The sequence below is a fragment of the Corythoichthys intestinalis genome, chromosome 13 (assembly GCF_030265065.1).
Source record: "Corythoichthys intestinalis isolate RoL2023-P3 chromosome 13, ASM3026506v1, whole genome shotgun sequence".
NCBI classification, from domain to species: Eukaryota; Metazoa; Chordata; class Actinopteri; order Syngnathiformes; family Syngnathidae; genus Corythoichthys; species Corythoichthys intestinalis.
The window spans coordinates 54824321-54837609 of NC_080407.1; the positions used below are offsets into that span (position 1 = coordinate 54824321).

At 50.0% G+C, this 13289-nt stretch overlaps 1 protein-coding gene across 1 annotated transcript; it reads left to right on the plus strand.

Annotated features, from left to right (window-relative positions):
- The first annotated feature begins 450 nt into the window (after positions 1 to 450).
- LOC130928887 (disks large homolog 4-like) lies at positions 451 to 12943 on the plus strand. The gene is made up of 20 exons (XM_057855685.1): positions 451 to 482; positions 570 to 680; positions 4967 to 5037; positions 5561 to 5680; positions 6733 to 6783; positions 6857 to 6981; positions 7042 to 7211; positions 7283 to 7419; positions 7488 to 7638; positions 7702 to 7970; positions 8034 to 8136; positions 8202 to 8298; positions 8381 to 8557; positions 8624 to 8661; positions 8731 to 8769; positions 8843 to 8944; positions 11487 to 11659; positions 11723 to 11832; positions 11897 to 11988; positions 12056 to 12943. Exons 1-20 carry the CDS (start codon positions 464 to 466, stop codon positions 12160 to 12162), a joined length of 2262 nt encoding a protein of 753 aa, XP_057711668.1. The 5' UTR covers positions 451 to 463; the 3' UTR covers positions 12163 to 12943.
- Positions 12944 to 13289: the final 346 nt, after the last annotated feature.

The window sequence follows — 13289 nt, forward strand, 5'->3', positions numbered from 1 at the left end:
GTCCAATCCATTTGAAGTGGGAGGGTTGGCAGCAAATGAACAAACTGCCGGCATTCCCATGCCAAATGAATTGGAAGTCTACCGGTGATAAACTAAATTCTGACTTTTAGTCTCTAATGGGAAAGGTGACCTACCCAACATGGCTGCCAGCTACCAATGCTACCTTTGAATGTGATTGACATTTCTTAGTTTCTATTTAAGTCCTAAATGTATGCAGTGTATCGGCAAAAACGCCTACATGCAGCTGTTTGTTGCCCTTCTATACAAAAAGCTATTTTTGTTTGTTTTTTTTAAAAAAAAATGTTCCTGAGCGTGTGTGAATCCGCGATCAGAAATAAATCAGTGCATATCTCACGTTCGGTATCAATACGCGGGATTATAAATCCGCCTCGGACTTCGCTACCCGGCGTGCAGCGCGGCGGGCAAATCCCCAAAGAGGATTTCCGCGGGATCAGTGAACGACATGCCGCTGAAGCGAGACGGTGAGATGACCTTTTTGGGTTTGTTTTGTTGTTGTTGTGTTTTTTAACAAGTGTGCGGCGCGTTGACCGGCGCGCGTCTCGCGGCAGATACTCAGCGAGCGCTGCGGCTGATGGAGGCCTGCTCCGATGGGGTCAAAGGGAAGGAGGCGGAGAAACTGCTCAACATCTTCCAGAGTGACTTGTTTCAGGCGTTGCTCGGTACTGCAGTTTCACATCTTGGGTGTTGACGCGTAGTCAGGGGCGGAGATCTGTTTTTAAGTTATGAGGGGGGACAATAAAACAGTAAAATTTTAGAGAATTTTAGTGTGGGTGGGGACAATGATCAAACTTAATAGGCTCTTTTACAGCAATTTGTCGCTTAAACCATCAATATCTAATGAATCCTTCCTGGAAATCTATTTCTGATATCAATATCCAGACAGTTACCCATTTAGAGTAACATACAGTAGGGCAAATAAGTATTTAGTCAACCACCAATTGTGCAAGTTCTCCTACTTGAAAAGATTAGATAGGCCTGTAATTGTCAACATGGGTAAACCTCAACCATGAGAGACGACATGTGGGGAAAAAACCCCCCCAGAAAATCTCATTGTTTGATTTTTAAAGAATTTATTTCCAAATTAGAGTGGAAAATAAGTATTTGGTCACCTACAAATAAGCAAGATATCTGGCTGTCAAAGCGGTCTAACGAGGCTCCACTCGTTACCAGTATTAATGGCACCTGTTTTAACTCATCAGTATAAAAGACATCTGTCCACAACCTCAGTCAGTCACACTCCAAACTCCACTATGGCCAAGACCTGTCGAAGGACACCAGAGACAAAATTGTAGACCTGCACAAGGCTGGGAAGACTGAATCTGCAATAGGTAAAACTCTTGATGTAAAGAAATCAACTGTGGGAGCAATTATTAGAAAATGGAAGACATACACGTCCAGTGATAATCTCCCTTGATCTGGGGCTCCATGCAAAATCTCACCCTGTGGCGTCAAAATGATAAGAACGGTGAGCAAAAATCCCAGAACCACACTGGGGGACCTAATGAATGACCTACAGAGAGCTGGGACCAAAGTAACAAAGGCTACTATCAGTAACACAATGCGCCGCCAGGGACTCAAAACCTGCACTGCCAGACGTGTCCCCATGCTGAAGAAAGTACACGTCCAGGCCCGTCTGCGGTTCGCTAGAGAGCATTTGGATGATCCAGAAGAGGACTGGGAGAATGTGTTATGGTCAGATGAAATCAAAATAGAACTTTTTGGTAGAAACACAGGTTCTCGTGTTTGGAGGAGAAAGAATACTGAATTGCATCCGAAGAACACCATGCCCACTGTGAAACACGGGGGTGGAAACCTCATGCTTTGGGGCTGTTTTTCTGCAAAGGGTCCAGGACGACTGATCTGAGTAAAGTAAAGAATGAATGCGGCCATGTATCGAGAGATTTTGAGTGAAAATCTCCTTCCATTAACAAGGGCACTGAAGATGAGATGTGGCTGGGTCTTTCAGCATGACAATGATCCCAAACACACAGCCAGGGCAACAAAGGAGTGGCTTCGTAAGAAGCATTTTTAGGTCCTGGAGTGGCCTAGCCAGTCTTCAGATCTCAACCCCATAGAAAACCTGTGGAGGGAGTTGAAAGTCCGTGTTGCCCAACGACAGCCCCAAATCATCACTGCTCTAGAGGAAATCTGCATGGATGAATGAGCCAAAATACCAGCAACAGTGTGGGAAAAGCTTGTGAAGAGTTACAGAAAACGTTTGGGCTCCGTTATTGCCAACAAAGGGTACATAACAAAGTATTGAGATGAACTTTTGGTATTTTGCCACGCTGGAAAAGTGGCAAAAGGTAGATTTTTCAGATGAATCTTCCATTGAATTACACCACAGTCGCCGCAAATATTGTAGGAGACCTACTGGAGCCCGCAGGGATCACAGATTCACTCAAAACACAGTGAAGTTTGGTGGTGGCAAAATCATGGTCTGGGTTTACATCCAGTATGGGGGTGTGCGAGAGATCTGCAGGGTGGAAGACAGCATAAATAGTCTGAAATATCAACAAATCTTAGCTGCCTGTTACATTCCTAACCATAAAAAGGGACAAATTCTGCAGCAGGATGGTGTTCCATCGCATACTTCAATCTCTACCTCAAAGTTCCTCAAGGCAAAGAAGATCAAGATCCTCCAGAACTGGCAAGCTCAGTCACCAGACATGAACAGGATGAAAGAGGAAGCATGGAAGACGAAACCCAATAATGTTGATGAACTCTGGGAGGCATGCAAGACTGCTTTCTTTGATGACTTCATCAATAAATTGTGTGAATTCTTGCCGAACAGCATGGATGCAGTCTTACAAAATATTAGATTTGGATCTCACAGCACCACTACTTAATTCGCTTATTACCTGGTCTTTCCTTTGGAAATTCTACAACTTTAGCCTCCCTATATGTTATTCGGTTTTTTGTTTTTTTGAATGGGAATCCTTCGGCGCGCTGCGCAGCCCGAACCGCTTGACCGATCGGCACCATTCAAGTACCGACACATCCGGAATTTTTGTGCGACGCAGGGACTTTTTCAAAAGTCCCCGAAAAATTTTCCGTTTGCCCGTAAACGGCAATTTTCCGAAAAAAAAAGCAATTTTCAAAATGTATCTAGTCCTACAATTTTTCACCAAATCACACAATTTGGGCATAAAAAATTCCAGTACGGGGAGGGGAATAAAGTTTATTTGCACAATTTGGAGAAAATATACGGTTACCCCGGAAATTTGCCCAAAACCAGCCCATTCATTTTTAATGGGAAAAAAAGACAATTTTCAAAGTATCTACTCCTTCAATTTTTGACCAAATCACACAATGTGGGCATAAAAAATTCCGGGACGGCGAGGGGAATAAAAAAGACCGAGGAAATTTTTTTGAAAAAATGTACAGTTTCCCGGATATTTGACAAAAACGTGCCCATTCATTTTTATAGGGAAAAAAGGAAAGTTTCAAAATGTATGTAGTCCTTCAATTTTTGACCAAATCACACAATTTGGGCATCAAAAATTCCGGGACGATGAGGGGCATAAAAGTTGTATCCAGAATTTGGAAAAAAAAATACTGTTCCCTGGAAATTTGCCAAAAGTTTTCCTATTCATTTTTAATGAGAACATTTCCCATTCACTTACAATGGGATTTCCAATTGAATTTTTAGATTGCATTGATGCCATTGACGGCCATGCATGTCGAATCTATTGATGCCAATGTACTTGGATTCAATTAACTTTATGGATGTCGATGGCATTGACGGCCATGGACGTCCAAAATGTTTCCCATTCATTTTCAATGGGGGAAAAAACTAAATTTCCCCAAATCAACAGATAATGACCAGATATCAATAGGACCTGTCCCCCAAACATCCCTGACTCCATTGACGCTTATAGGGGGTGCTGCCATTGACGTCCAAATTTTTTCCCATTCATTTTCAGTGGGAAATGTTATTTTTTCCCACAATCAACAGAAAATGACTAGATATCAATAGGACGTGTCCCCCAAATGTCCCCGATTGCATTGCCGCTTATGGAGGGTGATGCCATTGATGTCCATGGGCGTCCAAACTTCCCATTCATTTCCAGTGGCATTTCTTCATGTTTGTTCATTCTATTGATGCCATTGTACTTGGATTCCATTGACGCTTATGTAAGTTGATACTATTGATGTCCATGGACGTCCAAATTTTTTCCCATTCATTTTCAATGGGCAATTTTTTTTTTCCCACAATCAACAGAAAATGACTTGATATCAATAGGACGTGTCCCCCAGATGTCCACGATTGCATTGACGCTTATGGAGGGTGATGCCATTGACGTCCATGGACGTCCAAATTTTTCCCATTCATTTTCTATGGGAATTTTTTTTTTCTCCCAAAAATCAACAGATAATGACCAGATATCAATAGGACATGTCCCCCAAACTTCCCCAATTCCATTGACACTTATTAAGGGTGCCGCCATTGGCAGCCATGGACGTCCAAATTTCCCATTCATTTCTAATGGGATTTAATTTGTTTAATGCCATTGATAGGCATGTTTGTCCATTCTATTGATAGCCTTGGGCGGGGCTACGATCTGTATAGCCACACAGGAAAGACCAGGTGTAATTTCTCCAGAAATTGCATTTTCTAGTGTTATGTAACATATTTTTGTATTTGAAGTCCATTTTTTGTTCAATTTTCACACTACTTTCTATAGGCGACAAAACTTTTGTATTGCCAAAATTGGATCTTTATGTCATCATGAAATGATAAATCTTTTTTCAGTGAAACAAATATATTTTTGTAAATTTAACATCATTTGGGAGGGTCTTAGCTTTCATATGAGCCATTTCTGAAACCAATTGAATCATTAAAAGTCAGGTTATTCTTGCAAGTTCTGCGTTTGGGTGTCATCAGCATGTTTTGCCCCCCCCCCCGCAAAAGTCAAACTCCTCTATGTTTGTCCTCCCGCAGACATCCAGGAATTCTACGAGCTAGCGGTGTGCGAAAGCCACTCGGCGAGCCCCCCGACGACACCTGTCCAGGTAAGGCTTCCCGTCCGATGGCTGCCCGCCGTTCCTTAGCAACAGCTGCATCACACCATGGCAACGGCCCCCTCCTCTCCCTCTGTCGTCAAGGCGGTGACCCCCCCCAACAGAAAAAAAACACTCGTTGCATCGCGCCCCCGACCCCCCCCCTCCTCCGCCTCCTCGTTGGCTCATTGTCGACAGACGGTGGGAAGCGGAGGAGGAGAACGGCGGCGCGAGGGGGGGGGCACCGCCAGCGATCAAAGTGTGTGTGCGTGCGCGTGTGTGTGCGTGAAAATGTGCGTGTGACTGTGTGTGTGTGTGGATATGGACTGCCTCTGCATTGTCACCACCAAGGTAAGCGCGGCGCGGCGGATCGGTAACGCGTGTCGACTAGAACCTACCGGTGGCGCCTCTTCCGCTTCCTGATCCTTGCTCGGGTCACACACATGTCGGAAGACGCCGCCGCAGGCTGTTTCCGGGTCACGCTAGTCGCCCGACGCTAACGCCGTCTTTGTGACCGTGCGCCTGTCCCTTGCAGAAGTACCGTTACCATGACGACGACGACCAGCCGAGCCCCGGAAACATGACCGAGGGACACGCCCCCGAGTTGCCGCGCGCACACCTGGACACGCTCGCGCAGCCCGCCGCCGCGCTCACCGTACGTACCCGCGCACGCGCTTAGCCGCCTGTTGTCATAGCAATGGGTGAGAAACTAGGATGGAGGGGGTCTCCATGGTAGCGCTTTTTTTCCCTGCGAGTGTTCGTATGTGACATCACGCAGGGGAGGTGATTCCTGGCACGGGTGGGGGAGGGGTTCAGCAAGAGAGAGAGAGAGAAAAGAAACACAGCAGCAGTTGGGTCGAGCGCACGCAGCGAGCGGGGGAGGATGAGGATGACGAGCGCCGAAGAGCGTCGTCTTCTCCTCGCCGGATTCTCTCGTTAGCTTATTCTTCTCGAAATTCCACGGAATGAGCCAGGTCGCCAAGACCTGAGGAGAGCGCTCCATCCGTCAACCCTCCGTCTTTATGTAAGCCCCTACCCCATCCCACCCCCCTTACCGCGAAGGGGGCGAGACGCCGCCGAGACAGGAAGTGATGTTCGTGTCGGTGTGGTACGCCAAGAAGATGGGACGACGCTTCATCAACAACGTGCGCAGAGCTAAAAGACACAGGCAGAGGATGATGGTAACGTTCCTCGCGTCACCTTTTACCCGATCCGAGGGGGGGCGGGGTCCACCATCTTTGGGTACGCCGGCTTTCTCCCGTAGCTTCCTTCTCGCTGGGTGTTATTTTTTTGACCTCCGCTCACGCGCACACGCACGGAGGTGTCATGGGAAACTGAGTGTGAAGTGTAACTAACATCGCTGTTACATAATCACTCCACAACCGCCTCCTCCTCCTCCCGGACAGAAAACGTGTCCTCATCCTTCCACCTGCCGCACATCCGTTCGCACCCTCGCTCAGGTCAGAATTTATGACGTCCTCCGACTACACTTCACAGAAAACAACGTAGACAGGCTAGCGAATAGCGCACTTCTAGAACAAGTTAAGTTTAGGTGTTACGGAGTTCATTTGGCTAGGAGGAAGTGACGTAGCGACGACCGTGAGGCGGCAATCGAGGGACCCGAAGGCGACTGTTTCCGTGGCAACCCCTCATCCGAAGGGGGGCGGTGGACTTGAATGCGATTTAACCCGCTGCGTGTTTTCGCAGATGAACGGATCCGAAGGAGAGCTGGAGTATGAGGAGATCACGCTGGAGAGGGTGAGTACGCGCAAACGTGTCGCGCAAACGTCTCGCGTCGCTGTCCAGTTGAGTCTTGACCTGGCGCCCGCAGGGAAACTCCGGTTTGGGCTTCAGCATCGCGGGAGGAACCGACAACCCTCACATTGGAGACGACCCGTCCATTTTCATCACCAAAATTATTCCCGGAGGAGCCGCCGCACAAGATGGGCGTCTGAGGTAGGCACGTGTGCGCGCAGTCGAAGGGACCGCCAGGGGTTGACCGTGGCGCCTCCCCAGGGTGAACGACAGCATCGTGTTTGTCAACGACGTGGACGTGCGCGAGGTCACGCACTCGATAGCCGTGGAGGCCTTGAAAGAGGCGGGGCCCGTCGTGCGGCTCTACGTCCTGAGGCGACGCCCGCTTTCGGAACACGTCACCAAGATCAAGCTGATGAAGGGACCTAAAGGTAGGAACGGGGTACTCACAGGGGAACCCGGATGGAAGGGACAGTCACGTGTGGGGCTTGCCACGCGTCAGGTTTAGGCTTCAGCATCGCCGGTGGGATCGGCAACCAACACGTGCCGGGAGACAACAGCATCTACGTCACCAAGATCATCGAGGGTGGCGCCGCGCAGCGGGACGGGCGCCTACAGATCGGCGACAAAATCCTCGCTGTACGTAGGGGACTTCAGCTGACCATTAGCATCCTGACCATGCCTGACGTGAGCTTCCTTGCCCGTAGGTCAACCATTTATCTCTAGAGGATGTCCTGCACGAAGACGCCGTGTCGGCCCTTAAGAACACGGGCGAGGTGGTCTACCTGAAAGTGGCCACCCCCGCCTCGCATTACATTCACCCTTCCGAGCGATTCAGCCCTCCGGACCTCACCGGCTGTATGTCCTCTCTTGCCAGCTCAATGTAGACGTTAGCTAGCGTCAGTCTGTATGTCCGCGCAGCCTACATGGAGCCGGACTACATGTGCGATTACCCGCAAGCCCTCCCGCCACCGTCCCCGCGCCGCTACTCTCCGCTCCGCCGCGGCACCATGGGAGAGGACGACTACGGTCGAGAACCCCGCCGTGTGTGCGTACAGCGCGGCGCCAGTGGCCTGGGTTTCAACATCGTGGGCGGCGAGGACGGCGAAGGGATCTTCATCTCCTTTATCCTTGCCGGGGGACCGGCGGACCTTAGCGGAGAACTCCAGAAGGGCGACCAGATCCTCAGCGTGCGTGCGATTCACTTACGCATCGCCTCGTCGGTCTGTTAACGACGGTGTGTGTGTTTGCAGGTGAACGGCGTGGATCTCCGGTTCGCCACTCATGAACAGGCCGCGGCGGCCTTGAAGAACGCAGGTCAAAATGTGACCATCGTGACACAGTACAGACCTGAAGGTTAGTGCCTGGCTGCGGCAGCATCTTGCCGTAAGTGCGCTCACCAAATCTTTGCATCCTTACAGAATACAGCCGTTTCGAAGCCAAGATCCACGATCTGCGCGAGCAGATGATGAACAGCTCGCCAGGGAGCTTGCGAGCCAATCGCAGCTTCTACGTCAGGTACGAGCACGGGAATCGCAGTGTGCCTGAAGCCAGGGATGTTCAAGTTACGGCCGGGGATACCTAACGCCATGTGTCGCAGGGCCTTGTTCGACTACGACAAAACGTGGGACTGCGGTGTCCTGTCCCAAGCACTGGACTTTAACTTTGGGGAGGTCCTTCACGTGATCGACAGCTCAGACGACGAATGGTGGCAGGCCAGGCGGGTCAACCAGCAGGGAGAGCTGGAGGAGTTGGGATACATCCCTTCCAAACACAGGTGACGCAACGCGGCCGCATCCGCATGTGCCGTGGCTTCGGGACTGACCACGGACACGTGTTTCAGGGTGGAGAGAAAGGAGTGGTCCAGGATGAAGGTTCAAGGTGAGTTATGATGATCCACGCAGTGATTGGACGCGGCACAACCTGTCATTGTCTTCAATTCTTGCTTAGGTCTGGTGCAGAGCTACGAAGCAGTCGCGCAGACTGAAGGTACGCTAAGTTTGTCCGAACATTTTTAAAATCAAAAGGGCCGACTAATGTGACGAGTCCGCCGTCTTCGCAGTTGACTACGCCCGACCTGTGATCGTTCTCGGGCCCACTAAAGACAGAGTCAACGACGACCTGCTCACAGACTTCCCGGACAAGTTCGGTTCCTGTGTTCCACGTGAGTAGGGAAAGACTTTCAATTTTTTTTTAAAACCTGTCCTATTCAGCTGTTTGAATGGAAGTCTAAGTGTCCGGTTGGTCTGAACAGTTTTAATGTTTAACACAAGAGAAGAAAGAAAAGAAACTCAAACAACAAGAAATACATTGAGCGCCTACACTATTAATTTGTCGGTGCTATTGTCAGCTAGATGTATTTCCAGTTGACACCATGTGGGGGGGCTTGTTGACCAGGGAAAGAAGGGGACGGGGGTGGGGGAGTCTATAAGCTAAGTCAGTGGTCTCCAAACTATTCCACATAGGGCCGCAGTGGGTGCAGGATTTCACTCCAACAAAACAAGACCACACCTTTTCACCAATCTGGTGTTTTATAAGTGTAATCAGTTGATTGCATTCAGGTGCTGCTTGTTTTAGTAGAAATCACATTGGTTAAAAGGTCTATGCTTGATCGGTATAAACAAAAACCAGGACCCACAGCGGCCCTCGAGGACCGGTTTGAAGACCCCTGAGCTAAGTGATTGAAAGGGGTAGAGCGCAGGTGTCAAACTGATTCCAGAAAGGGCCAAGTAGGTGCAGGTTTGCTTTCCAACCAATGAAGAGGACACCTTTTCACTAATTAGATCTTTTACATGAGTAATCAGTTAAACTTTGTCAGGTGCTGCTTGTTTCAGCAGGAAGTTCATTGGTTAAAGTCTCTGCGCGTTGTTGGTTGGAACAAAATCCAGCACCCACTTGGCCCTTTCTGGAATCGGTTTGACACCTGTGGGTAGAGCATGGGTGTCCAAACCTGTCCTCAAGGGCCGCTGTGGGTCCTGGTTTTTGTCCCTACTAATCGAGACAGACAGTTTAACCAATCAAGTTTGTGCTAGAACGAGCAGCACCTGACTGCAATCAACTGATTACACTTGTGAGACACCAGATTGGTGAAAAGAAGTCTTCTTGTTGTGTAGGAATGAAATCCAGCACCCACTGCGGCCCTATGTGGAATAGTTTGGACACCACTGGGGTAGAGTGTACACAAATAAGCTCTGATCTAGAACCCAGTAATTGTGTGAATCCCTTGTGAGTGTAAGCCCGTTGGCGACCGATCCTATGCCGCCCCATCGCCAACCCTGGCACAGGGACCCCCCCAACCGAGCGCGTCCAATCACATCCAGCCGCACACGGCTTCCCTGGCACGGCCAGACTGTTCTCCCTCTGTTTTTCAAATACTGAGAGTATAGTCTGGGACCCAGCCCATTAACGGCCTCTCGAGCAAGTACAAAATCAATCGACAAATCAGATTAGTTTATTTGCATGACGTGTTCTTAACGAGCAACGTCACTCTTCTGCATCGGAAGTCGTCTCCACAACAACACAGATGGCGAACGGGAGAGCCGAGAATATGTTCCAATCCACGGTAAAATCAGTTTTAAATTACCAAAAACACATCGACACAAGTCATTGTCAACAGTCTGTCTCGCGCTAGCCATGTTGAATAAACTCTGCTCTCCTCGCATGTCTACTTCCGCGCGCAAGTCCCTCGTCCCGCCCGATTGACTGATTGGTCCACTCCGCTGTTTGTTTGATGTGGCTTGCTCCGCCCTGGAAATTTTATCCGCTTAATGGTGGCCAGACTCAATAGCTGGAACAGCGGAGCCCATCCCTCCTCCGCTGCCCAGCAAAGGAGCCATGCCCCCCCCCCCCCCCCCCCGGGATCCACGGTGGTCCCCTGGGCCACCCGCGCACCCATCAACCGGCCTTCAAGGATGGCAAGAGGGGACGCACCACCAACCACACACGCCCACCAAGCCCAGGGCAAGGTCCCCCGGCGGAGCAGGCGTCATCCACCCAATACAACTGCGCACAGCCAGCGACCCGCAATGGAGCGCAGGGCGAATACCCAGTCAGAGAAGAGCGGGGAAGGCGAAGGCAGGAGAACGCCGAGGAGCCGCTGCGGGGCGACGCGAGATCGGAGCCCCGACCTCCCCCCACTCCCGTGGCAGGCAGCCCAGGCAGAGGGGAGGCCACGCCCCGGGAGCCACGCCATAGAGAAAAAGTGAGGGACCCACCTACCACCCTATTACTGCGGCTACCTGGTTCCCGGCTGGCAGCCATTACCAAGCACCGTGATGGGATTGTGAGGGGAGGCTAGTGCAATGTATGCATTAAAATAGGAGAGCTTGGCGTGGGGTAGTGGGACTGCAGCATGGAATTTGTACCCAGCTGCCCGTCCCACCGCCCTTTGCCAGAGCTCTCTTGTAGAGTATGATGTGTGTGGTGCGTTCAAAAAGGTGCAGGAATGCCCCCCCCCCCCCAACAGGTCCCATCCATCCCACAACCTTGGTGTGTGATGCGTTCAAAACAGCGGGGAGCCAGGCTGGGACTGTATGGCCCCGTCCCAACTCTCCCCAGGGAAATGAATGAGTATGTAAGTGCCAGGATGAAAGATATTCTAGACTTTCTTGACGGACCTTTTGAGATACGAGCTAGCACGGCAACAGTCGAAGCTAGCATCTAGACCTTGTAGACGCACGTACGTGAACCCCCCACGTCCTCCACAGATACGACTCGTCCCCGAAGGGACTACGAGGTGGACGGGCGCGACTACCACTTTGTGTCGTCGCGCGAACAGATGGAGCGCGACATCCAGTCGCATCACTTCATCGAGGCGGGCCAGTACAACAACCACCTGTACGGCACGTCGGTGCAGAGTGTCAGGCAGGTGGCCCGGCAGGTGAGACACCGCGCCGATGCTCGCCCCGATGATTTTATATTTTACGCAAGTCCGCCTACGTAGGGCAAGCACTGCATCCTGGACGTGTCGGCCAACGCCGTGAGGAGGCTGCAGGCCGCGCAACTCCACCCCATCGCTATTTTCATCCGACCGCAATCCCTGGAGAACATCCTGTGAGTCCGCCGGAAAACCTCCCCGTCGCTCGGGATCATCTTCTCATTGTGCGTTTGTGCGTAGCGACCTCAACAAGCGTCTGTCCGAGGAGCAGGCCAGGAAAGTTCTGGATCGAGCCATGAAAATGGAACAGGACTTTCTGGAGTGTTTCACGGGTAAGATATCACAAAGGCATTTGCGTCGAGTACGACTATCAAGTTCCTAACACGTGTGGGTGTGCAGCCATCGTCCACGGGGACAGCTTCGAAGAGGTGTACCACCAGGTCAAAGTTGTCATCGAGGAACAGAGCGGCCCTTACATTTGGGTGGTGACCCGCGAGCGGCTCTGATGGATCGGCTGCGATCCCCTTCGTCCCCTTGCCCCTCCCGTGCGCATGTTGCGTATCCATGGCGACACCGGAGCGGGACAAGTATGATCAGTGTAGAGTGTAGGTAACGTGTTTATATTCTGCTATTTATTTATGGATTGATTGATGGATGTGCTATACACACTGTGTGCGTGTGGAAATACTACAATGGGGCTCAAACACACTCACACACATATACACACACAGTGAATTCAGGGCTTTGAGATCACACGATGCTTTGCTTTGAGCACAACACGTTCATGTCCCACCCCCTACCGATGAACTACGTATCCCACAATCCCTTAGTGCAACGACAACAACAACACTGTGGCCACCTCAACCTGTACAGCACAGAGACTCCGTGAGCTAAGGACTGTATATTACCCAATGAGTTCCCCCTGCGTCCACTCCGCGCCAGGAAAAACGGCGAACAAATTCGTGGACATCTTGGAATAAATTGCTAAGAAAAGACGTCTCTCGACTCGTCACTCCGCGCAAACGGGACGGAATACCGCAACGATTCAGTGCACCAGTAGTGGAAAAAAGAAAAAGGCAACACGACAAAGTCTCAAAAGTTTATTTGTGAAATGCAAAGCAAAGGAATGAAGGTTCATCTGATTTTGAGCTACAATGATCGTGATTTATATAGTTTTACCTAAAGCGGACTGATTTCCTACTGATCTGTTCCTGTGAAGGTTAGACTTTTTTAGAGACTGCTAAAAAAGAATTTGGCATATGGCAAAATGAATTTTGGCATATGGCAGTTTTTGCAAGCCATGCACGTCCTAATTTTCCATTCATTGTCAATGTCATAAAAACTTGGTGGTTGCTATTTTTTACCATACCCTTATCATTACAGCGCATTTACATTCACCTGACACCGTCAAATGGCAATATGTGTTTCTGCCATTGAAAATAAATGGGAATTTTGGACGTGCATGGCCTGCAAAAATGCCATTTGCCCCAAAAAACTGCCTTATGCCAAAAGGCATTTTCCCATATGCCCAAAAAAACTGGCATATGCCAAAAGCCATTTTGCCATATGTCAAAAGCCATTTTGCCATATGCCCAAAAATGCCTTTTGCCAGAAGCCATTTTGCCATATGCTA